Source organism: Pongo abelii, chromosome 3, assembly GCF_028885655.2.
Source record: "Pongo abelii isolate AG06213 chromosome 3, NHGRI_mPonAbe1-v2.0_pri, whole genome shotgun sequence".
Taxonomy (NCBI): Eukaryota; Metazoa; Chordata; class Mammalia; order Primates; family Hominidae; genus Pongo; species Pongo abelii.
This window is the reverse complement of record NC_071988.2, coordinates 99664157-99690563: the sequence shown is the minus strand read 5'-3', so window position 1 is coordinate 99690563 and position 26407 is coordinate 99664157. Positions and strand designations below refer to the sequence as shown.

Genomic DNA, 26407 nt, shown 5'->3' with positions numbered 1-26407 from the left:
ATTGTGTGGGTTTACTGACAAGAGAACTATTTATATCTGGTGAATAAAAATAATGCTTCATATGACTGTTACTAAACTGGTAAGTGCTAAGGGTTGGCCCTTAAAGTGCAGTCATGACTAGGTACCCTAAAGGGGGCTTAGTACTGCGATTTCTCCATACGTGAGGACATGATACAGACTAGCCTCCACAACGATAGAAAACTAGTGAGGAATGAGGATTATGAGTGGGCTGAGGGTGCAGGCACAACTGAAGAGGTTCAACTATCCTGCAGCTCACACATCCCTGGAGGCAGCCTGGACTCTAGGGTAGTCTGATTTATGGAGGTGGCTGAGTCAAAGCCCAGGACATTACCTGGAAGTTCTCGCTTTGACCTTTCTCTCTCTAACTGTGTATTCTCTAAGGACAATATTATCTGTCCAAGCCACACGGGCTCTCATGATGCTGTCCCTCCATTTTGAAATCTGGTTGAGATGATATTATGGCTTCTGGACAAAATGTCCACTTCCCTGAGAACTTTCAGAAGTGAGCTTAAAAGGCCAACTAGGGTAAGGAAGGGAAAAGATGCTTGTTTGAAAGGTGGCTTACCTTTTTTGGAGCTTTAATTTAGCTCCTTCGAGAAATGAAAACTTGGCAGTGGGTACAAAGTAGAAAGTGGAAAATCTGTGGGCGAAACCTTGATAAGTTGACTCTTAGCAAGAAAGCGTTCCCTGAAGAGTTTTGTAACAGCCAAAGGGTTTAAGGATTTAAGACGTCTAGACTCATCCTCGAGGGTACTCACTTTCATGGGTACGTCAGTGATTAGTAAATAGCTGATGAAAGGATTTTCAATTTGATGAGGATAAAGCTCTTCATCTGCCTGATTTTAAGATTTAAGAGCAAGATAGGATCCTTAGAATGGTTAAAACAACAATAACAACACAGGGGTTGGTTCCACATTCCCAGAAGGGTGGGGAAATGCTCCGTGTAACCTGTGATTCACAGAGGCTACATGAAGCTAAGCACTGTACACAGTGCTTTTCTTCAAGCAGCATCTTTTACAGAATTAAGAAGCTTTGGGGGCTGATCAGTGAGGAGACCTACCTCTGGTACCCCCTGCCACCGCCCCGCTGTGGTGCGGAAGTCCTTCTCTGTTTGCCTTTGCTAAGCACTAACAACATCTGAAAAGTTTATTTCGGGCTCTGGTTCAGCTTCCGGTGGACTCCACAGGGGGAGGAAAGCAATTGTGGCTTTCCCCAGGTTGCCCATCAGCAAAGGGCTTTTTAATGGGTCTCTAAATGCCTTTAGGAATTCTGACAGATCAGAGAAGATCTTTTCTTCATCTGGCCAAGCAGCCATTATGTCACTTTAGGCTTTGAGGAAGGTGTGTTGTAACTGGTGAGGGGAATCCAGCACGAGGTAGGCCTCCTTGAAGTATTGCAGAAGCAGCAACTACCTAACTTCTGAATGAAGCACATGTGGTGAGACTGAAATGAGTAAGGTGTTGAGAGTTGTGTTGTGTTGAGAGCTGTCTTTTGGAGCTCTGCTGATTTCAATATGCTCTACCGGGAATAAAGTTAAAACTAAGAGCAAGGATTCAGACTTAGGATTAGATGCCACAGCCTACTATTTCTCACTAATCCATGACTGGCCTTTTAGACAGAATAATTATTTGGTTCAGGGCTTATCTCATTCATTGCTGGACATTTGTTAATAGCATTCCTATCTCTACCCTCTAAATGCTTGTTTAGCCACCATTACCCTTCAACCCCATCTGAATCAGTGTGACAACTTGTACCCTAAGGGTGACAACCAAATGCCCTATCCCTTGAAAACCAGTGTTGTCCTGGAAATTGCTATATTCCAATATTACGCCTCCCCTGCTTAAAAAAGATATGACTGCTATTAGTTAAGTAATTAGATGCCCAGTTAGAGTCTACATTCTCCAGCCACCTCACAGCTTTGCATGCATATGCTCTTGCCACTGGAAGGTGATACGTGTTATTTGAGGCCTGGTACATGGCTCATGCCTATAAACACAGCACTTTTGGATGCCAAAGCAGGCAGATCACTTGAGCTCAGGAGTTCAAGACCAACCTGGCCCACATGGCAAAACCCTGTCTCTACTAAAAATACAAAATTTAGCCAGGTGTGGTGGTGTATGCCTGTAATCCCAGCCACTTGGGAGGCTGAGGCACAAGAATCATTTGAACCTGGGAGGCGGAGGTTGCAATGAGCCAAGATCACACCACTGCACTCCAGCCTGGGTGACAGAGTGAGACTCCGTCTCAAAAAAAAAAAAAGTGACGTGTTCTTCAAGTAATGCTCCTAAAATCAAAATGGATGTGGGGCTCCCCTGGCCTTTTCTTTCTTCCTGCTGGCTGGAGGAGGACCACAGCTGCGGCATTCACCTTGGGCCAGAGGTAGAAGCCTCACACTGAGGATCACTGAGCCACCTCACACCCCTGAGCCACCTGCCTTTGGATTACTCTGAGAGAAAACAAATGTCTTGTTGAAGTCATTATATTTTGGGGTCTCCTTGGTCCAGCAGCTTAGCTTTTATCCTAGTTAATATAACTCCTTACTCTAATATCCCAAGAAAAACAGGGTCTTTTGGGTCTACTGATAGAGGGAAACCCTGATGTGAGGGTGTGGCCTGCTCAATCTTGAAAAGACAGTGCATACAGGGATTGGACTCTCTTCGGTGACAGAAGGCTCAGGTCTGTCTTCTGCACAGTTTGTATAGGCAGATGGCTTCCTACATCTCCTATGGGGAAGAAGAGATTTCCCCACCTTTTCTGTCTACAGAGGACAATCAATTATAATCAGCTGACCAAGCAAGACAGCAGGAGGGTGTCTGCAGCACCAGTGATTAATAATAATTCCAGGAGGTCTCTGGTCCCCAAATAAATATCTTGGTGCTCTGTACTACAGACACTGGCCTAGAAGTTGCTCTGCTCTTCTTGGAAATAACAGAACCCCCCCTCTCCTCAAGTCCAACTTCTGGTAAACCCATCCTCACACACTGAGACAAGTGGGGTGAGGTGCTGCTGCTTTTTGCTAAGCTGTAGCCAACCGCCTTCAGGGAGGCCAGTAAGTAATCAACATGTACTTCCTCCAAAGTGAGGCTTTTGACATGTAAAAACAATCACACCTGGCTAAATTTTGTATTTTTAGTAGAGCCGGGGAGGTAGGGAAGGAGACAATCCTGGCTAACTGAAACAGAAGGGCTCAGTGTGGGGTTGGTGATGAGGAGGGCAGGGAAGTCCTGTTCTATTAGCCATGGGGAGGGGCCCCTCAGAGTAAACAAAGAGGACTGGAGCCTTGTATCTACTCTTCTCAGAGTTACTGGAAGCAGGCAGATTGAGAAAAACTAGTAGGGACTGGGAAAGGTGTGAATTAGGAAATCAAGCCCATTGGAAAAGGGCACCTGAAGGAACCATCCCAGGTAGACAGCTTTCCTCCACTTTTGGGGTGCTATTCCAGGAGGAGGGAGAAGCATGATCACCTACTGGCCTCTCCTGAACCAGAGCTGGCTTGGTTTCAGTAACCAGATTTTAAACCCAGGAAAGGCTGAGAGCTGTGAAAACAGAAAAAGCAAATTTGGAGCCCCTGGCTCCCCAACAGGACTCTTAACACAGCTGGGGTCAGGGAAGAGCTGGGGCTGCTACTGACCAGCAGGGAGGCAATGGCAGTGCCTTGAGGAAGCTCAGAGCTTTTGAAGGCTCTGCATGGTGTGGATGAGTCGCCTAACACAACAGCCAAGTCTGCCCTTTCATCTTTGGAGAGATACAATCAGCAGCCTCACAGAATTCTGGCGGAAACAATTAGCTCGTGAATTCTTTATCTAATATCTCAGCAGCCAAGGTCTTGGGGGTGCTGCTCTGCAAACTTACCCCAGGAACTTTCAGACAAAAAGGTAGGTGACTTGCTCTAATTCCCACTAGGGATTTTAGCCAATCTGTCCATCTCTCTGTACACCCTCCTGCCATACACGTACAACATGCCCTCCTCCACCATCGCTCTGGACCCAGATGCAGTCTGCCTCCCTCACTTCCTCCATTTGATCACCCTCCACCTTTTAAAGCTCATCTCTCCCAAGTCTCCCCTTCATTCACTCTGCTGCAGCCAACCTGGTCTCCTTGCTGCGTCTTGAACGTGATTTGCCTGACGGAACCTGCCTCAGGATGTTGACATTTTGCTGATCCCTCTGTCTGGAATGTCCTTTTTTTTTCTTATGTATCAGCGTGGCAAGCTCCCTGACTTTCTTCAGATGTCTGCTCAACTGTCGTCTTATTATTACAGAGGCCTTCCCTCACCTGCTTGCTCTCTGTGTTCTCCGAGGAATACCCTTCCTTCTCCTAGACACTCATCACCATCTGACACAGCATATACGTGCTTGCTTGCTCGTTGTTGGAATCCTTGCATTAGAAAGTGAGTACAATCAGGGCAGGAACTTCCCCCGTTTTGCCACTTCCCTGGATGAATTAATGAAGACTCTATAACCTCAAATCTGAAAAGAATCCATGAAACTCTAAAACTCCAATATGCTGTCACTGCCTCTATGTTCCAAGAAATAAAGATAATTCTACCTTTAGATTGTCTTTTTTTTGAGATAGAGTCTTGCTCTGTCACCAAGCTGCAGTGCAGTGGTGCAATCACAGATCACTGCAGCCTCAAATCCCAGACTCAAGCAATCCTCCTGTCTCAGCCTCCCAAGGAGCTACAACTACAAATGTGCACCACCACATCTGGCCTTTAAAAAAAAAAAGAAAAGACCAGCCTGTTGCCCAGGCTGGTCTCAAACTCCTGGACCCAAGTGAGATCTTCCCACCTCAACCTCCCAAAGTGCTGAGATTACATGTGTGAGCCACTGCACCTGGCTCTAGATTGTTTATTCAGCAAATATCTCTTGTCACTCACATCCATTCAGCTCCCAGCTTGTGTAGGTTCTCCCCTGAAATTCCTTTCTTTCTTCCGTCCTTCTTTCAACCAACAAATGTCTGTTGAATGCTTACTAGGTACAGGAATTCTCTCTCACATTATTCTCATCTTACTATTCTCATGGCTGCTGCTCTAGGTGAAACCCCACTACCTTCTACCTGGCCAAATGTGAAAGCTTTCTAACCCCTTCCACTGCTTCCTTTTTCTTTCCTTCAGTTCATCCTGTTAGACACTACCTGATGAGTTTCACTTTCCTTCCTTGCTCAAAATTCCACAGTGACTCACTATTGCCTATTAAATTAAATAGGGGTTACTTATCCCAGCTTTGAAGATCCTCCACAAACTCTCAATCTATCCATGAGCCCCATCTCCTACTATTTTTAGAATATGTGCTTCAGTTAAATTGACCTACTTGTTGTTTTTTGAATGTGCCTCCCATGCTATTCCCAGCTCTGGAAAGAATACAAATTCTGTATACCCAAACTCTGCCTTCCAAGGGCACTCTTAAATGCCACCTCTGTGCACGTTCTCACCCAATGTAGCCTCTCCCACTTTTAAACTCCTACAACACCATGTTTATACCTTTCTTAAAACACCTGCCGTATTTTCCTCTGAGTTATGGTTATGTGCAGAGGTTCCTTATCTTACCCAATAGAGAACTCTGGAGGGCAAGGACTGTATCTCAATCATCTTCATTTCCTGAGCAGCAGCTAAACCAGAATCTTGCTCAGCACACTTGCTCACTCACTATTCACTGGATTGAATTTTTAAGCCATGCAGAATGCCTTGCACAATGCCATGTGCTCAAGGGAGTATAGATGAAAAGCAGGATGCAGTGTTTGCCCTAAAGGAATTTGCCATCTAGTTATGGAGACAAGATTGCACATAGAAAATTTTACATGTAATTTTTAATTTACCTTCAGTAAGTAATCATTAAGCACCTGCTGTGTGCTAAGTATAATACAAGCCAGTGTATAATGGCCAAAATTAGTGAGGCAGAAAATAAATATGAATTAAGGCAGATTCTAGGTATACATGATACATGATGTGGCTGCCCTCAGTACTTACTAAGGCCTAAGTTTTGATTCAGTAAATCAAGAGATGATAGACTTACCTGGTGATGTTGCATGTTCCAAGTGGCCCAGCTGGGGCTGTCTGGTGATTCTGTAGATCAATTCTGTAGGCCCACTGTCCTGGTCAGTGGCAGACAGCTGCAGGGTGGTGATTTTCTTCACTGAGTTTTCATCCAAGACCAGTCCTTTATTGGTGATGATGACTGGTGGGGATTTGTCTTCTGAAAATATCAGAAATAGTGATTTGAAATGGGATCTTCTCAGCCTCTTTTCTTTAATTCCAGGCCTGGTGCCAAGAAGTAAGGTCAGAGTCATCTCTAGGCCTGTGTGTTAGAGAGCACACCAAGGAGCCAGGGCTTCATGCAATAAAAGGGGTATGATTTTCAGTTTCCACACCAACTAGGTAAAGGGAAGGACTCGAGCCTCGAGGTGAACAAAGTGTAAACTATATAACCTCAGAACTACTAAAATAGTTTTATATTAGAAAATTAAATGCCTCTTTACCTAGAACGCTGATGGAAAATGACTTGTCAATCAATCTGTTGCCTTCTCCATCAACCACATCAAATTTAAAAGCAAAGCTACCTCCAGGTTCTCCTGTTCCATGACTATATTCTACGTGGCCTATAAAAAGGAAAAAAAAATCAAGATTTGCTATTAGTGCTTTCTGCCCTTATTTCTGAAGGAAGAGGTGGGAATTCAATTGGTGTTCACACCAATGCATCAGTTCACACCTTCCTTGCTTTGACACTGCTTTTGACATTTTAATCTAAAGTTTTCATTTCCTCCTTTTCCTCTCCCACCATCTACTTTCTCATAACCAAAGACCTTCTCATAACAAAATCACCCCAAGTGATATTTCTCATGGTTAAGGCTGAGCCTTTTTGAAAGACCAGCTCAGCCTCTAAGGATACCTCATGAAAACTAGATCCACAAAACTGCCCATGTGTAAATGTGCACTGACCACACCCACATCACCTGGAGTGACCCTATTATATATCAGAATCACAAGGGCAAGAAGACACAGAGCTGCACCTCACATTCTCCCAGAACTCTTCACTTTTCATTGCCCAGTTCACGGAGCAACATGGGCTATAGCCAACCAACAAATAAATAAACTCCACATAGAACTCAAAAGGATCTAAAAGGAGAAGTACAACAAAAATGTATTACATTTTTGTTAACCTACAGCATCACTTAAAAGCATCTATCAATTTGGTTGTGTAAATATAACCAAATCTCTGGGAAGAGGGGGCTGGTCTTATCTTTTAAAAGTAGACACTGACATATGAAACAATTAAGGAATTACTTTCCTTTTGCCTCTTCCACTCCCCTTCACTAAAGCATAGCCAGGTCCAAGGAGAATTCAGCTGTTGTCAATTTTAGATGTTAGTGTGTGGGCAGGACACTTGTTTCTTATCCGCAGGGGTATATTTCCACTTCTAAACAGAATTGCACATAATCACAAGACTTTGGATTACGTTTTCCCCAATATATAACTTTTTTTCCCTTTTGTATCCCTGAAAGCACTGTACAGTAACTACGTAGCATTTAACATTTACGCCTTTACGTTACATCAGCATTTCCTGATGGAGGGATGAGCCATGTAATTTCCCCCAGGCAGTTCCGATTTATGCCCTTCCATTTTGCTTAGTTCATTAACTTGTGCTCTTTGGGGAGCTGAAAAGAGATATAAATTGCTCACCTAAGGAAGGCATAATTTTCACCTTAATCCATCTCAACTCACTTCTTTTTTCCTTCTCTCTCTCTCATATACACTTTTTAGCATCACAGCAAGTCAAAATAACGTTTTCTCTCCAAAATAGCTGCAAATGCCACCAATGCTAAGTCAAAGCATGAACACATTTCAACCAAGAAAGATAGGGCTTTTTCAAAAACAAAAAGAAAAAAAATGAGAAAACAAGGAAGAGAACAAATGAAGCTCTTCAAAACAAAGACTGCACAGTTTATTGCCATAGACTACCAGACATTTAATTCTCATTTTACTAGTGTAGGTGCAGTCCACAGAAGCCTGGTAGGCAGAAGAGAACTGGCTGACCTTGGCTAATGTCTGCCTGGGTGAAACTTCGGATGGGGCCTTTAATAGAAATTTGCTCCAGGTTGCCATGCTTCACCATCTGCAGGCGCCCTGCACCAGGATCTTCCTTCATGATGAACATAACCTGATGGTCATCTGAGTCAATATCTGTCACTTTCAAGTGCTGTTCTGTGATGCGTGCTATGGACCCTTGGAAGAGAATGGAAGAGAGTAGGTTATTCCCCAACATTTCCTTTGAATGGGATGTCAAATGATTTTAGGAGACTGGAGGCTAAATTATCACATATTCATTGGGTCTAGGTACCAGGCACTTGCCCTTCTCAATTTCCAGCTGAATAAATTATGATTTCCCTAGTGAAAGAGTACGACATTTCAATTTACTAATTCTCCCTTGAGTCAACACCTAAGCACTTTTTTCCTTCTGATCCATTTTCATTCTCTCCTATGCTCCTCTGACTCAGTGACCTATCAGTTAGTACCTAGATCTGTGGAATAACTCCCAGTTCTGTGACAAAAATAACTCCTAGATCTATGATGAAACCTGCTTGGATTTAGTTTATTTACTGTCTTGATAATCACCAAATCAGAAAAATATAGCTTTACATAAACTCAAACATATCATGTTGCCATGTCAGACAAAGTAGTGAAAATCAGCATCCTTTAGGACGGAGGATATTAGGAGCAAGGAGATCTGAGCCTCTGGGCCCTGGACATTGCACAGGTGTTGGGGATGAAGATAAGGCCCTGGCTAATGGCAAACTTCTCTTCTCAGGGTCTTGTCACTTGCTTTATTACCCAGCCACTTTATCATGTTAAAAATAGTAAATCCTGGTAAAGTAGAGCCTAGTTATTCATGAATAATACATCCTGGTGTTTGGAGTGACCTGTTCTTAGTGGGTAATACCAAGAACACAAGGCCCTGACCATGCTTTACCCAGGCCATCTCTCAGAGAGCAACCTTGAGGGATGAGGTAATGTCTTCCTCTCAGACAAAAATAAGACTTGCATTCTGCTGCTGTAACATGGAGAATTCCCCAAGCTCAGTATTCCCCTCTGTAATGCATCCTACTGCATGTGAAAGTGTCTGTCTGGGCCCTCTACATCACCCCTATGGGACTGGGATGGCAGAGGGAACCGATGCAAACCTGCTGATGTCCATGCTGCCTGCTGTGCTATGAGTAACAAGAGTGCCGTATTTCTGATGGAGGAATCTTGTATCTTCTACCAGCATCCATGAAACAGTAACAGGCTAGTTTATTAGCTTATAAGTAGTATAAAGTCAAATCTCAGACTTGATATTTAAGACCTTTGAAAACTACCAAGTTTTCCAATACTATTATACCATACATTTTTCACTGCAAAATACACATGAAACTAAGAACAAACAAACAACAGAACTCCAGTAAGATGCAGACACCCTGGGCAAAAGGTCCACTCCTTAATTAACTAACTTCCTATTGCAAACTGTTCAAGACTAACACTTGTCACAGGTCCTCCAATGTTGCTTAAACATGAGCAAAATTGTGAACGTTAAACCCTACAATACCACATCTGATAATTCTCAATTATTTGTATAATCACTTTTAATGCATGATGGTTTCCCAGCTTCCCCTCCATGCATTTTGTAAAAAAATAAGCATCTTAAAAATTCTGCTATACTTCGTTGTTTCCATGGGGTTTGTTGAATGGGAGTAATGATAGAGGAAACCTGGGCCTAGGAGTAGTTGAATAAATTAAGATTTTTGAGGGCCCTGGAAATTTTATAAACTCTTCTCAACCTTTTCTCTAATTCACAGACATAGGCATTTGGTCCAAAGAATTTTAGAGGTTCACATTTGTCACTAACAATTCTTAGTATCCCAAAAACAATAGTTTTCTAAAACTCCAATCTCCCCAAGTATGGAACAGCTACTTTAAGATGCACCCATATCACTAACATGGAAGAAAGTACTGCATACTGGACAAAGAAGAAATAAGGATAGAAAAACCATGGCCACTTTCCTTTATTTCTGTGGTACCTGCTGAGAGCTGTAGGCCTTGGTTTACAGCCAAGTGAGGTGTGTCACTTGCAGGCAGTTCTATGTAGATCTTCATCCTCCCTGTGTCCACGTGGAGGCCATCAGTGAGGGAGAACTGGAACTCATCCATGACCATGCCAGGGACACTAGGCACGTACCCAACCAGCCCAGCTAGGATATCCTGGTAGGTGAAGGTAGAGCCCTGGGCTAAAACTCTCCCATTCTCCAGAGGCTCAGAAGCAGTTTGCCTCCAGAGTAGATGACCTGAGGGAAGAAGTAAAGAAAAGCAAAACAATGGTAGCATACATATATATATATATATATATATATATGATTCAAAACATTGTCTGATTTTTCCAAGTAGTATGAGTCTGGGTAGAATGTCAAGTGCCTCAGAGGCTCTTGGTGCCAGCAGCTTAGCATTTTATATATAACCACAGGGTGCTGCTCTGTGGCCTCATATACAAATAAAGAAGACAAAGTCCCACTTATCCTAGTTAAAAAGTCTCTTAAGGAGACACAGATGGATGTGGTAATACAGTGACTTACAAATCACATCTCCCTCCATGAATTTAAACTCACTTCATTATCTAAATCTTATTTTTCCCTTCTGCAAAGTGAAAATAGCACTCACTGTCTTTCTCTCAAGGCATCTAGAGGGAGAGATGGGAATATGCTTTAAATTCCTTTTCAATTAAGAGAGACACTAAGCATCTTTAGATTGAAGCATATATTTCTGTTCTCAAGGGTCATGTACCGCAATGGGACAGTCAAAGTGCTGCATTCAAGAAAGCGAAAGTGAATGGAAGCAAGCTAAAATACAATGCCCAACAGTCTTTTCTATTAACCCTTCATCTACAGCAACAATTTAATCTTTAAAAGACCAACGAGCATTACGATGAATTGAGACACACCACTTGCATTCCAGAACTTTAGCCAATAACTGGGGAGATGGCTCTTAAAAAAAAGAAGTAGGTAGAAGATCCCAAAAGTGGCTTCTGCATCTGGTTGAAATGAGGAAAAGTGGGGTTTTTTTTTTTTTTTTTTTTTTTTGCAAAAGGAACAAGTTCATAAAGACATCTAGTATGTCTCTACAAGGGTACATAAAATGGCTCAAGATTATTAAACACTGATGTCTACCCTGAGAAGACGATATGGGAACTCTGAGAAGAGAATAGGCAAATTCTGAAAACTTTTTTGCTTAAGGTTACATAGAAAAGCAAAAAAACAGCTGAAATTAAACTTCAGAGACACCAATTAACTGGGATTGAGGCTTCTTAAACAACGGATGTCTACCAGGACTCCAAAAAAATATTAGCCAGCTGTGAATTTGATTATACTTTGATGCAAATAATGTACCATATACAAGAAAAGAAATAATCAACTGAAATATTTGTGTTTATTCTAACAGCCCATCGGGCATCTCAATTAAGAAGTTTTCATAGCAGTTTGTGCCCTACCGTGGTCAGGCTTTTTTGTCAATACAAAAATGAGCTCATTATCTGGGGTGTCCAGGTCTTGCAGGCTCAAAGAAGAATTGCTTATTACCACTCCCGAGCTCAGCTGCACTCTGAGGGGCTGCAAGGTCATCCTGGGAGGCTCATCGTTCTTCCTCTGATTAAAGCATAAACTATTAGATCTCACACAGATATTTAAGAAGAAAGAAAATACACATTATTCAGAGACAGTATCATTGCTACAGAAACGTTCACTGTCAAAATAGCATTTAATGTGTCACCATCTTTACTTCCCAAGCAAAATAGTTAGTTTGAAAAGAGAGCAAGTCCAGGCAACAAAATGCCCCCTTCAAAAGAAGCTGATGGACATTTCATAAAAGTTTTCTCAGATATCTTCCATAAGTACAATGACCATATTTTCTAGACCAAAAATATGGATATGTGCTTTGACAAGTACAAGTATTAATATATTTTGAAGATAAAAGCCCATACTAATTGAACTCAGAACTCTCTTAGAAAATGCTAAGCGTATCACAGTACCTGTAGAAGGACACTATATTTGAAAGTGTGGGTCTCTAAAGCTGTCTGCCTGCCCTGGTGCCAGCCCCTTTCCACCACTGACCCTTAAGAGTTCCGAGGGTTCTTTACGTTTTATTTTCCCAAGGCAGAGCGTATTTCATTCTGAGATTTATCTTTCCCCTCCCCCGTGTCTCTCTCTCAGTAGAGCAAGCCTGTGTAGTTGCTCAAATGAGAATAAATACAACATCAAGGAACACATTTCTTTGATGTTACAATTAAATAAAAAAATGCAGTAAAATAAGAAAAGGCAAATATGCATATAGAACCAAACACAATTTCAGAGAAAAATAGACATATATAAGTTTTCATTTAAATATGCGACTGGCAAAGCATCTCTGACCTTCACAAACTGTTTTTCACACCGAACAAATAAATTTAATCCTGAAATGGAAATTTAGATTTCTAACTCAAGCCTTCCCCAAATGCCAGCCTTAATTCTACAAGTTTCCTGAAGGCTATATTTTAAAAATGACCTTCAATTTTGGAGGTCAAATCCAACCTTTGCTTTTGAGTCCCTATAAAGAAAGCTCTCTAATGGTGTGAAATATTGTGGTCAAGGGCTCAACCTTTCCAACTTACAAAGTTTTTACCTCAATGGTGATATTGATGCTGTGAATTTCTGAACGACTAGTTCCATCACTCACATAAAAACTAAAAATATCATGGGTTGGCTCAATGCTTTCATGAACACTCTGAAAGTAGTAAATGTAGTTTTCCAGGACGTCTTGAACAGGAAATGATGCCTCTAGGTCACTGGTAGTTTCAGGGCCAAAACGATCACCTGCATCAACATCAAGAGAGCGTTTTTACCTTGATCTATCAATTCCTGCTTACTAGACTGAACTAGAAAACAAGGTATCATTTTCAGCAGAAAAAAAGAAAACGTATTTGAGGATAAAGCTGGGAGAGTGGGATAAGCACAAGACCAGGAATTGGAAGGCCTGAGTCAGATCCGTTTCCTCACTGACTATTTCTCATCTATAAATGGATATACCTGCCCTGCCATTTTCAAAAGGAATCAAATGAGATAATATACAAAAAAACTTACAATAATTTATGTAACATTGAACCACTGGTTGTTTTATTAGGAGTCTCTGATCATAACTTCTGTTACTAGGGCAAGTGACAATACAGAAGCAGAGATTCTACCTTAAGCTCCAGCTAGTTTCAAAACCATTCTATCTGGCATATCCTGCATGAGGAACCCTCTTTCACTACATAACAAAATGTTAAATGCATATCTTTTAATCTAAAACATCTGTAGTGTTAACTGTATATCTTTTAATCGAAGAAACATCTCCAGCATGTTTTCATTGGACCTCCCAGTTTCTTAAGGGAACCTCTGCATGGGTCAGAGCCCAGCCCCTGGGATAGAGCACCAGGACTATTGTGATGCTCCAGGACCATTCAGAGCTCAGGTACCATTCAGATACTATGATGCTCAGGTGGGATTCAGGCACTGAGGTGCTTGGGTACCACCATTCAGGTACTGAGATGCCCAGTTACCATTCAGAGCTCCACAGAAAATGCTGGCTCAGATTACTCCTCTCATCCCAACCCCAAACACTGCAAAAGGCCCAGGGGAAGAGTAAGCAATATCTAAATGATAGATGTCTTGTCTTTTACTTGATTTTAATTTTAATTTGAGTCTAATTGATTGATTTGAAATCGTGACCACAATGTTATTCTAGAGAGAGGAGAACAAGAAAACCGTTGTCTTCAAACATTGCCTGGATATACATCAACACAGAAAAGTGCAGCTAGCAGATCTGAAGGCAACAGGCTTTCCCCTTCCCTTCTCCATGACCCTTTGCAAAAATCAGATCAAAAATTAAAAGGCTATTAACTTCCTGAATTGTAGACAGTGTCATATATATTAGAATTCATTTGAAAGAAGAGCTCAACACAATTTTTTTTTCTTCAATGACATTAATTTTCTTAAATTTTACCCCTGAGATTTTATTCTTCTAGACAACAGAAGCTGAGAGAGGTCTAAGTGGCCAGTGACCCAATAATCATTAGGCTATACAGTTCAGGGTTTCCAGAAGGAACGGCTAAAATTCCTTCCAATTTTTACTTTTTTCTTAAATGTATCACTCGAAACAGGAGAAATGTGGCTTCTTTATTTGAGCCAAAAATAGCCTAAGTAGTGGCTGGGCATGGCGACTCATGCCTGTAATCCCAACACCTTGGGAGGCCAAGGCAGGAGGACTGCTTGAGCCCAGGACTTCAAGACCAGACTAGGCAACTTAGCGAGACCCTGTCTCTACAAAAATTACCCCACCAAAAATTTGCCAGGCATGATGGTGCATGCCTGTAGTCCCAGGTACTTGGGAGGCTGAGGTAGGAGAATCACTTGAGCCTGGGAGGTCGAGGCTACAGTGAGTAGTGATTATGCCATTGCAGTCTGACCTGGGCGATGAGGCGAGACCCTGTCTCAAAAAAATAAAAAGCCTAAGTGAAGTAAATGATGCCTAAAAATATACACAAATATAATAGTGCCTCATTTTAAATCACTGGAGAACAAGCTATTAAACAAGTGAATCTGTCACTGAAGCTTTAAGCTCCAATCCTTTACATTTAAAAAACATTACCTTCTATTTTTGACATAAATCATTCTTATTAATGAGCTACCTGCTTTCTTAAACAGAACATATGATGTGCAAATTAAATAGGTGTTGATGCGCACAGGCGATCATTGTGAACATCCATTACTGCATAGCACTGGAACATAGTGATACCCAGAGGGAATCAAGGTGGGTCCTGTCTTGTTTGTGCCAGTCCTGAATGAATTCAGGCTCCATGTCATTAGATTTCATACCTAACAAAACAATTATTCTTTCTTTTCTTGGTGAAAAGTAAAAGCTGGTTTTTTTTTTTAACAGTTTTTAAAAAGATATTTTTCTGATCAGCTAGGTTCCGAATTTAGGTAGTTGGTTTCTTTTCTTTTTTGAGGTAGGGTTTCCCTCTGCCGCCCAGGCTGGAGTGCAGTGGCATAATCACAGCTCACCATAGCCTCAAATTCCTGGGCTCAACTGATCCTCCTGCCTCAGCCTCCCAAGTAGCTGGGACTACAGGCATGTGCCACCACATCTAGCTAATTTTTAAATTTTTATTCTTTTCAGTGGAGACAAGGTCTTGCTATGTTGCCCAGACTGGTCTCAAATACATGGACTCAAGCGATCCTCCCACCTTGGCCTCCCAAAGTGCTGAAATGACAGGCTTGAGCCACTGTGCCTGGCTGCTAGTTTCCTATACATAAGTCATGCTCAGCTCTAAGCAGAGGCGGAGGAGCCTCTCCCATGGGGCAAGAGATGGGGTCTTTAGTTAATATACCTTGTGACAATTATTTTGCCCTCCTAAATGCTTTTTTGTTCCTTTCACATTTATACCAATATTATTGTAGAGCAGCAGTTCTCTAAGCGTGGTCCTTGGGCCAGCAGCAATGGCATCACCTGTGAGCTAGTGAGAAATGCAGATTCACAGGCCCACACCAACCTCCTAAAACATGTACTCTGGGGTTGCTGCTCCAGGAAACTGTTTCACAACAGTTTCAACCCTCCAGGTGATTCCATTGCACCTTAAAGTTTGAGAACCACTTTTTAGAGAGGCTGAAGCTTGCCAGAAATTTGACTTCTTAGCCAGGGGATAGTCCTCTCTATGGAGTATCTGCATCTCCATGTATTCCAGGTTGACATAAAACCATGTTAGGAAGGCTTAATAAGAAACCATGCAGAGATAAGGAGTGTTTGGGGTAGATATCCTTTCATTTCTCACCTTTGCCTATGAGCTTCCTTCTGCAAGAAAGGCCAATTTCCCTCTGCCCAGGGTGATTCCTACTAGCCCTTCAGGTTCCAACTCAAATGCCACTTCCTCAGACTTTTCTGCCTTCCCAGGCAAAAGCCATTGCTTTGTCCTACTTACTCTTTCAGTGCTTTGCTCCTTTCCCTGTCCTGGCATTTGGCATTTATTGTAATTTGTCAGTCTTCCTATCTGTCTCCCACTCAAGGCACATGAGTCTGTGTCTTATCCTTACATCCACTTTATCTAGCACAAACATTTGTTGAAATAAACCTAATTCTGCAATAAACAGATTGGAGGCACACACTGAAAGGCAAGATGGGAAAAGGATCCAAAACTTCTATAGGAAAACATGACCACTGCTAAGTGAATTTCTGGTTACCAGGCTCAAATCCCAGGCCCCATGCTGGCCCCAGACACCTGCAGTCAATGGCCTCTCCATGGGAGCTGCTAGGTGCACACCAATTAGAGCCCAGTGCTGGTGCTCAGGCAGCTCCGTGCAGGGAAAGCAGCACAGCAACCTGCCATGAGCTGTCTCAACTGCTAGTCACAACAGGTCTCAGGGGGCCATGGACAGTGGCCCCCTTCTCTGTGATAACCTTCTTGCCTTTCCTTCTCTGTGATAACCACCAGAGTGTTCAGGGCAGATGGTGGAGGGGAGGGCTGTGGAAGACAGTGTCACAGATAGACAAGCTTGCATTTGAATTCATGTCATATCTGTAGAAGGAGCTGAGACAGAAGCTATGGTTCCGCTAAATTGCAGCTGCCTCACAATGAAAGGACAGGAATTTTTACTTCCTGGACACTCAGTTCTGAGTGTAATCCACAAGCCCTTCTGCTCCATTGCTGGCATTCCAAATCCGCTTCCCCTGCTCTATTTTTTCCATAATATTTATTCACCTTCTAACATCGTACACAATATTCTCCTTTATTAGGTTTTTAATTTGTCTCTCCCACCCCCCAACCAGGATTGAAGGCACTGTGAAGGGAGGGGGTTTTGTCTGTTGATATATCCCTAGTGCTTAATTAAATAAGTGCCCAGCACAGAGAAAATGCTTATTAAATTTTTGTTGAATGAATGAAACCTTCCTTCCTTCCTTCCATTTCTTTGAAATGGTTCCCCTCCTCTGTAGTTCTCCATCTCCATCTTTAGCTTGAAGCAAGGTCCTCCTCCCTCTCCCCTCCCTTCTCTCAAGGTCCTGACAGTTCTACAGGAAGTGGTACCTGTTCCTGTGTTCTCAATGCAGCCATATTTGGGCAGAGCACTTAGTTTAATGATGGCATCTCCCTGGAGGTTGTCATCATCATCAGTAGCAAAAAAATGGTGAAATGAGAGTGGGGCTCTCCCTCCCTCATCAACCTAAGAAAGAAAAGAACATAGAGAGTCCTTGGTGATTTCACATAACCACAATAAAAAAAGAACTGGATTGCAAACTGCTGCCTGGGTGACCTTCTAGCACCAATTCCGCTTCTTTGAGGAGGCAGACCCTCTACAGACGAGATGAGGAATGTGTTTGCTGCTGAAGCCAGGCAATCTTTCAGTGCCTCTCAAAGCTACAGTCAGACATGGTGACTTCTGTATCTCCCCTCCAAGTTGCACTTCATTCAATGATGGATCTGGTTATAAAGCAGCTCTAGCCCATTCTAATCACCCACCTCGGTTCAGCTGCCTGCCAGGATGGCTGCCTTCCTTCCACATCAACATTCAAAAGCCCACAGCTAGAGAATGATATATCCAGTTCTCCTGTGGATACTGTGAGGGTGACTGTGTCCTATAGGCATTCGCCTCCAGAATAAAAGTCCTGTTTATTCTCTTATATTATATATTTATAGGTGTGTAGCAAGAAAGGTTCACCATATCTGAAAGCTAGTGCTTATCTTAATGTCAAGGAAGAAAATAAATCACTAAAAGTAAAAGCAGTTGCTCAAACTAATTTTTTTCCTTTAAAGCTCTATTTTGTATGCTAACCCCACAACCTGAGCCTGGTGTTTTTCTCTAGCCTGCTGGAGATGGTCAAGCAATTTCACCCTAAACAACTCTTGGCTAACTGTAGGAAGATCTATAAATTACAAAGGGGAAGGTCACGCTGACTCTGGGAATGGGGACAGTCCAAATGGCTTTTCCAAGGTTTTATGTAAAAATGGAAAAAGTGGGAGGAATATCAGAACCACTTAGAATGACTTAGTTTTATGAATTTTCAGTTGCTCAACAAAACCAGAAAAATTCCTGAGCTTTTGGCATTATGGATGTACATAGAGCAGGGAGGAAAGTGAATTAACTTCTGTGGAATCCCTCTGATGAACTGGGTACTGTACTAGGGGGTTTCCATACTATTTTATTAATCATTAGAGAAATTCTTTATGTAGTAGAAAATGATAATATTTTAAAGACAAGAGCCAGGTATGGGACTACAGGTCCATAGCCTCACTTACTAGGGAGGCTGAGGGGGGAGGATTGCTTGAGCCCAAGAGTTCAAGTTCAGCCTGGGCAACACAGTGAAACCTTCTCTCTTAAAAATAAATAAAAAAAATAAAAGAATTAAAAAAGACAAGGAAACAAAACATAAAATAAAAATATAAAAGACAAGGAAACTGAGGCAAAGGAAGATTAAGTGTATGGCCCAAGGTCACTCAGCTGATGAGTAAGAGAACTGGCACTTGAACTGATGTCTGGGTGTTCAATGATCAGAATGCATTGTATTGCTCTGCCCATAAAGGAACCATCGATATTGTTTACAGTGCTAAGTACTGACTTGATTTAAGGAGTGATTTGGGGGCATTGTCCAAGTTTTAGTTGCTGCCAATATTAGATTGTAAACTCCTCAAAGATATATTATTTTTCTATTTTTATTCCCAGTACTAACAACATTTAGCATGGTGGCTAGCACATAAATATTTGTTGACTAAATAATGTAGATATAATGATTTGATCTTCTGCATATTTATTTTCATACTTAAAAAAACACTCATGGTTGAAAACCATGCATATCTTCATACCGCTGCCTGGATGTTTTGGGGAAAATATTTGGCAGCCAATTTAGGCAGAAATCCTTCATTTACATTACTACGGATTCCAGCTCTCTATAGTACTCACTGTTTATTGATCTGAGAATTGTTTACCGTGATAAGGTCAGCAAAAGCAATGACTGGAGGTGGATTTTCAGCAGGAGTGATCATGATGGTAAACATCTGATTATCCAGATGGTTGTGGTCCATGTCAGAGACAGAGAAATAGAAGCTATCAGTAACCAGATGACTATCCGTTTCAAACACAGCTGAGTATCTATAAAAAGCCAAAAAGAATCAAACGAATAAGCCACGATGATAAGCCAGGTAAGACAGCAGCATCTTTGTTTAAAAATGGGGCCAAACCAATGTATTCTTTCAACAGAGCTAAAACCAGTTGCTGAAATGTTTTCATACAAGTTTTTAAGAGTCTGTCAAATAATACAAAGTGATTATGTACCTGATTTTCTTGTTATTGATGTCTTCCATTGTGAAATTGGAAACTTCTGAGAGCTCTTCCACCTCAGATCCTGAGGTTCTTAAGAGAGTACCATATGTGGGCAGATAATTTAACCGAATCCAGATCTCTGGGTCGGGGGAAGAATCATCCTAATCAGGCAAACATGAGGCAGGACATGAATGCACATTTGCAGGAATAAACACTTCCAGTAGCTAAAGATCTACGGGTGCTTCTCTCTCTGCTAATTGGAAAAGTCTCTTTCTCTTTGTCTTAAAGCAACATTATTTCAAACTACAACAAAAATCCCAGTGTTTATTTTTCCCCAAATTCCTCTTTAATAACGTATTTTTCTAAGAGTACCTCAAGGTAAGAGAAGGGAAATGCACTTTAGGTATGTGGCATAAAACAAAGAGATGCCTATTGTTATCAATACCATAAAAGTCATACAAGATTTCATTTTTAAGCTTTTAGTAAAAATAAAACTTGATCATCTATAAGTCATCAACCTATAAACACAGATGTAGGATTTTTCTAGATTTTCTAAGAACGTTTTGCTTTTAAGAAAACAGGCAAAATTTCTTTATAACATATAATACAATGATAAAATTCCGTGAAACAGAAAAGAAGTTATTTGGCTTAGCCAATGGCTCACTTTAAGCAATGTTCAACATGATAAAATTTTAGATTAACAAAAGAATGTATGAAGTCATGGATTTCATTTTATCAGCACCAAATCTATGAATGTTCACTTCCCAAGATGCCTAATCTTAGCAAAGAGTATTTCTCTTTCCTTCTACATTGTTTGTTGAGAAATAAAAATGACTTTCTCTGTTTCAACACGGACAATAACAATGTCCTCTTTCTTCAAGAATATTTTTGGAAATATCTGGGAGGCAGGCAACATCTTCTTATAAAGTTTCCCTGAGTCATCCATTTTTTAGGGCTGTTGATTGTGAAAATGGAGACACTCTACCCTTTACCACAGCAACAATGAAACTTCATGTTGCATGGTCACTTGTACCTTCAAAAGCAAATTTTCATGCTATGTTGTACAGTTAGTTGAGGTATGGGATCAGGAATGTGAGTACAGACACCAAGAGGGCGGGGGCCAACAAGTTTCAGTCTGTTCTCATTTCTATCCCCAGAGACCTTTTAAAGTTAGTAGTTCAGAGTCTCAATTCAAGATCACTGAATTTTCCATATTTCCTCATATCACTTGACACTAGCAAGAAAGGAACCTAAAATTCATCAAAGCTGCAAGACTTCAGAAAGTTTTCCCTAAATTTACGTTCTTTCAAACTTTCTCCACATGGATTATCAAATACAATATATAGACTCCAAAAGACTGCTTCCTAATATTACTGTGCATTCTCTCTGAGAGAGACTTTTAAAAAGACAGCTGAGAGTTTTAAGGTGTTGTCTTCTGAATTGCTGATAAACTACAAGGACAGAGCTCCTGGCTCCTAGTTAGAATGGAAAACTTCTAAATTTCGCATTGACAAATTTGACCAAAACGCTGCTTATTTCATGGCAGGCATATCTTACTAAATATTTCAAATCTCATATAACTGCTAGGTTTGAAAAAGTAGGAAATCAGCTAGACTTTTTTCCTGAAAGTACTGTCATGATTTAAAGAAAATCACTATTTTAAGATATCCCAGTTATTGGAGGTACAAAAAATGCATAAGAATACAGACCTTGTTCTCATGTAACTTTTCTGCTCAAAGATCTTATCCCTTTTGTATTAATTTATTTTTTCATTTTCTTTTCATTATTTTTACATCAATGAACCCATCATTCAACACGAGGACTAGAGCTTTGAGAATAACTAACATTTATATATGTGGCCCTTCTTCCTGTCTCTGGGCCTCCCATCACCCTAAATCTTGTTTCTTATTTTCTTGAATTTTTAAAAATAGCTTGATATATTACTACAGAATACATATTTTTCGTTTTTTTAACTTAGAAATATGAAGTTGACTTTACTCTTTTGCAATTTATTTTTTTTAACTCAATATTAGACTGCTAAGATCCATCTATACTGTTGGACGTCGCTATAATTCATCTGTTTTGAGGTTCGCTAATATTCTGTCAAGTTAGTAGACCACAAGTTATCCATTATCTTGTGGTGGGCATTTGGTTTGTTTCAATATTTTCACTGTTACAAATAGTAGTGCTATGGACATTCTTGCACAAGTTCTTCCCTGTGTATGTGAAAGTTTCTTTTGGGTAGTGGTCTAGGAATAGAACGGTTAGGGTATATGAATATTTATCTTCACATGGCAATGCCAAATTCCTTCCCAAAGTGGTTGATCCAGTTTACGCTCCCACCAGCAAAGTAAAGAACATCCTGTGGATCCATTGTCTTCCTCACACTTGGTATAAAATGGTATATGGTTTTAATATGCTTTCCCTGACCACTAATGAAGGTGACTATCTCTTCATATGTTTATTGACCACCCGGGTTCCTCTTCTGTGGAATTCCTGTTCATGTCTCTTGCTTATTTTTCTACTTGATTATCTTTTTCTTCTTGATCTGCAGGAGTGTTATATTTCCTTTGTTATTTTTGGTTATATTTTTTGCAAATATCGTATTCCCATTTGTAACTGGCCTGTTTGCTGCTTTATGGTGTGTTTTGATGAGCACAAATTTAATTTTTAATATAGTCAAATGTACTAATCTTTTATAGTTAGACCTTTTTGTTTCTAGTTTAAGATGTTCCACCCTTCCTTAATATCATAAAAAATATTCACTTATATTCTACAAAGATTTGTAAAATTTTACTTATGGTTTTTCAGTACTTGATCTGTCTGGAGTTAACATCTGCATAGGGTGTGAGGCAGTGTACAAATTCCTTTTCTGTCATACATATAATCATTTTGTGCAGAACCATGTTTTAAAAAGTTTCTCCTATTTCCACTGCTCTGGCTTGCTATCGCTGGTTGTTTTTTTTTTTTTCTTGAGACAGAGTCTCACTCTGTTGCCAAGACTGGAGTGCAGTGGTATGATCTTGGCTCACTGCAACCTCCACCTTTTGGGTTCAAGCTATTCTCATGCCTCAGCCTCCTGAGTACTGGGATTATAGTTGCACACCACCATGCTGGGTTAATTTTTGTATTTTTAGTAGAGACAGGGTTTCACCATGTTGGCCAGGCTGATCTCAAACTCCTGACCTCAAATGATCTACATGCCTCGTCCTCCCAAAGTGCTGGGATTACAGGCATGAGCCACCACACCCAGCTAGCATCTCTGTTTTATGTTACAGTTCCATGTGTGAGTCTGCTTTTGGATTGTCTAACATATTCCTCTGCTACACTATTTTAAATGCTGTATATTTAATACATGTTGGTATCTGGTAAGGTAAATCCCCTTGCCTTCCTACTATTCTTTTTCAGAATGTTCATTGTTTGTTTTTGTTTGTTTGTTTGTTTTTGAGACAGCGGCTTACTCTGTCATCCACCCTGGAGCAAGTGCAGAGTGTAGTGGTCCAATCAAGGCTCACTGAAGCCTCAACCTCCTGGGCTCAAGCAATCCTCCCACCTCAGCCCCCAAGTAGCTGGGAATACATGCATGAGCTAACATGCCTGGATAATTTTTGTATTTTTGTAGAGACAGGGTCTTGCCATGTTGTCCAGGCTGGTGTTCTTTCTTACATATTTTAGAATCAGCTTACTAAGATCTATAAAAAGTCCATTAGGCTTTTGATTGGAACTGAATTGAATTGAAAGATCATCTGGCGAGGGAACTAATGCCTTTTCAATATTAAATGTTCCTACTCATGAATATGGCATGTCTTTTCATTTATTTAATACGTTTTAAACGTCTGTAAATTAAGTGTTATAATTTTCCCTGTAAAAATACTGCCTGGTTTTTGCTAGATTTAGACCAAAGGACATGCTTTTTTCTTAATGCTATCATGGTAAGATCTTTTTAGTTACATTTACTGGCTTTTTTCTTTTTTTGCTTATATATAGAAATGCTATTGCTGTCTGTTGATCTCATATCTGGCCCCTTGATAAATTCTCCTTTTTTTCTAATACTTTTTGTTAAGAGATTATTTTCTACATAGTCAGTCATAGCATCAATTTTCCCTAGAAGTTACATAACTTTTGTTACATGTACTCATAGGTATGTAATATGTAATGTTATTATACACAGAATCATATTTTGAATAATTTTATTTTTGGCTGGTTCATAGAAATGCTATTACCATTTTAAGATTAATTTTATCCTCCCCATATTACATATGAGAAAACCGAGGCCTAGAGAGTTTAAATAACTTGCTAAGGGTCACGATGCTAGTAAGTGGTGAGCTTGGATTAAGATCCATCCATTTTAACTCCAGAACTCATGCTGTTCTTTTCCTGTTTACTCGCAGTGCATAGCAAACTGTGTATATAAAACCACTGCTAAGAAGCAAATTACACAAAATCCAACTTTTGCCTTTTTGTCTCCTCCAACATTGTATCACTCTCTTCCAGTTAATAACACTTAAACTAAGAACAGACTCATCTGTTCCTAACCCTTTATACTCTGCCCCATTTGTGACTAGGATTTCAGATGGCTTTTCCAATCTTTCTAGATGTTCACCGAAAACTTTCTAACTATGCATATCTGGAAAAGTTTTTCCATGACTCTTAGTACAAAATTCTTCTACAACCCTCAGAGAAAGTTAGTGTATAACCTACCTAAGTCTTTAAAATGTATGCTATGCTTTCAGCAGGCTAGAATAGTTCTTTTGGAGTTTTTCTGCTCTGGTGGGTAAATTCACATTCAATCAGTTTCTGAAAATACATGTTCAGTTGCCAATGGGCTTGCATTTTGATATGCAGCTTATAATATGCAGTTAATGGGCAGGAACTGCTCCTGGAGCGCTATTTTGGACTGTGAAACATTTTTCAAGCCCTGGTGATCGACTGATTAAATCTGAATTCATACATTTTTATGAATTCACGAGTTTCATAAGATTCAAAAAACCATAACTTACAGTAAAAATCATCTGTCAATTAAAAACAAAAAACAAAATCAAAGCTGTTATGAAACTAGAATAGACCCGTGAGAAGAATTAGGGTGGAATGCAGTTTCCCATAACTGAAGAAAGGACCATTTGAGGGGAAAATCTGTGTAAAAGCAATTGTTCCCAGGCCAATGCTTGATCTTACATGCTGCTATTCAGGACTACATTTTATAGTGAGATTCTTCAGCCCAGAAAAGGGTTACTTAAAAGTATACAGCATTAAAAAAATAAAAGTCTAGGTCATCAGTTGGAACTTTAAGATTAGTAAAGGAAAAATTCAATATGATTAGCATTCAGATAATCATTCTTCCTTTCAAGGCATTGTAAAAACTAGTCATTATTATGTTTACATAGAGAGCACATATCTGCTTACAACATACATAACTGTAAAATAAAATTAATCATCCTCATTATCCTTAGCTCCTGAGGTAGAATCAAAGGAAGAAGATGAGTTTAATTACCCAGGATCACTTATAAACTTAGGGCCAGACAGGGAAACAAACCCTAGTCCTTGATCCTCTCCTTGGCCTCCTAATCACACTGCTTCTTGTGGGGCACAAGAAGGAGGGTGAGTCAGTGAACTGGCTGGGAAATCTGACAGAGAGGCACTGCTGCACGGATTTTTCAGCATTCCATCTAGACTAGACCTGAGACAGAAACTGATGACAAGTGGGCTTTCTCTCAGGGGCCGTGAAACATCATTACCTATTAGTCATTGATCACATAAGTTCTAAAATGTTTTTTCCTAAACTTCCCATTGGAAATATAATGAATGGAGCTTAATCAATGGGAACTTGGGCTTTTATGACACTAGGCCCCTCTCCTGTTGACAAACATCCATCCATACACATACTCATTGTGTTTTCTCATTCACTTGTCTGCTCATGAGACACTGAGAGAAGCAGGATGAACAGCGTAACTACTCCTAACAGTAGAAGGTAGGGAAGCTGAGAAAAATGTTCTTTACGTGACCATATACCTGCTGCCCCAAATATTCAGCCATGGCATTGCTGCCCAGTCTGCCCCATCAGAAGGTGCGGTAGAGAACAAATACAGCAAATGGAAGAACTTACCACGTAAGCAAGGTGTGACCTAGTGATTATGGCTGTGCTTTTACTGGCAACAGTAATGCTCAGAGAGGAGCCAGCAGCCAGTCGAGGACCTTGGTCTTCTGACAGGGACACTTCTACTCTCACTTCCAGCATTGTCACCGTGAGGCCATCTGTGACTGAGATCTCCATGCTGTCTTCCCGGGTAGAGGAACCATCATGTATATATTGTAGAGCATTTTTCTCAACATCCTCATAGGTGAAAGTGTCACCTTCCAAGAATAAAACAAATTGCAAATGAGTTGCTTCTGGGAATAATGCTTTTCATTATACAGCACCGTTGTTTTCAGGATTTTAAGATTCGTATAGGATCATAAACTCAGGGAGTTACAAGCTAATCCAACCACTCACCTACTATAGGATTCCCTTTACACCACCCTTGAAAAAGGGTAATTAGTTTCTCCACTTTTCAAGGTGGGAGGATCATTGTTTTACAAGATAGCTAATTCCACTGAAGATAGCTCTAGGTTTGTTTTTAAGTTCTTAATCATATTGAGCTAAAATCTGCCTCTATAATATCTAGTCATTACTCCCAGTTCTAGAAAAATAAAGAACAAACCTCTATTCTTTATGACAGCTCTTTTGGAATCTTGATACTGAAAATTTTTTGAAAAAGTGAAGAAAATAAATTATACTTGATGAACCTTTAAGAAGTTTTTGCTTTATTTGGAGTTTTTAAAATTAAAAATGAAAAAAATATACTTTAAGTTAGAAACCTAAACTGTGCCGTCTGGAGTACTAATTCATGATAAATTTGATAGGCATTACGTAAAAAAAAAATTTCAAGTTCACATACCTTTGTGGAAAATGTGAATAAATAAAATTTAAGATATTTTTTATACTGCAGGATTCATTTTAGTATATAAATATTAAAGCTTCTCAAACTTGTCATGGAACCCTTTTTAT

The 26407-nt window shown here is 40.3% G+C and overlaps 1 protein-coding gene across 5 annotated transcripts in view; it reads right to left on the bottom strand.

Moving 5' to 3' along the window:
• Positions 1–26407, bottom strand: part of FRAS1 (Fraser extracellular matrix complex subunit 1) — a 477046-nt gene that overhangs the window by 85850 nt on the left and 364789 nt on the right. For 4 of the 5 annotated variants that reach the window (XM_054554107.2, XM_054554103.2, XM_054554104.2 and 1 more), the window contains 10 exons: positions 25466–25713; positions 19375–19523; positions 19029–19191; positions 17133–17268; positions 12698–12888; positions 11532–11685; positions 10072–10335; positions 8054–8242; positions 6499–6618; positions 6036–6215 (listed from right to left, as the gene is read on the bottom strand). In XM_054554107.2, the coding sequence (XP_054410082.1) occupies positions 6036–6215; positions 6499–6618; positions 8054–8242; positions 10072–10335; positions 11532–11685; positions 12698–12888; positions 17133–17268; positions 19029–19191; positions 19375–19523; positions 25466–25713 (1794 nt within the window). The remainder of the gene's footprint in view (positions 1–6035; positions 6216–6498; positions 6619–8053; positions 8243–10071; positions 10336–11531; positions 11686–12697; positions 12889–17132; positions 17269–19028; positions 19192–19374; positions 19524–25465; positions 25714–26407) is intronic. The other variant, XM_054554105.2, reaches the window with a different exon arrangement.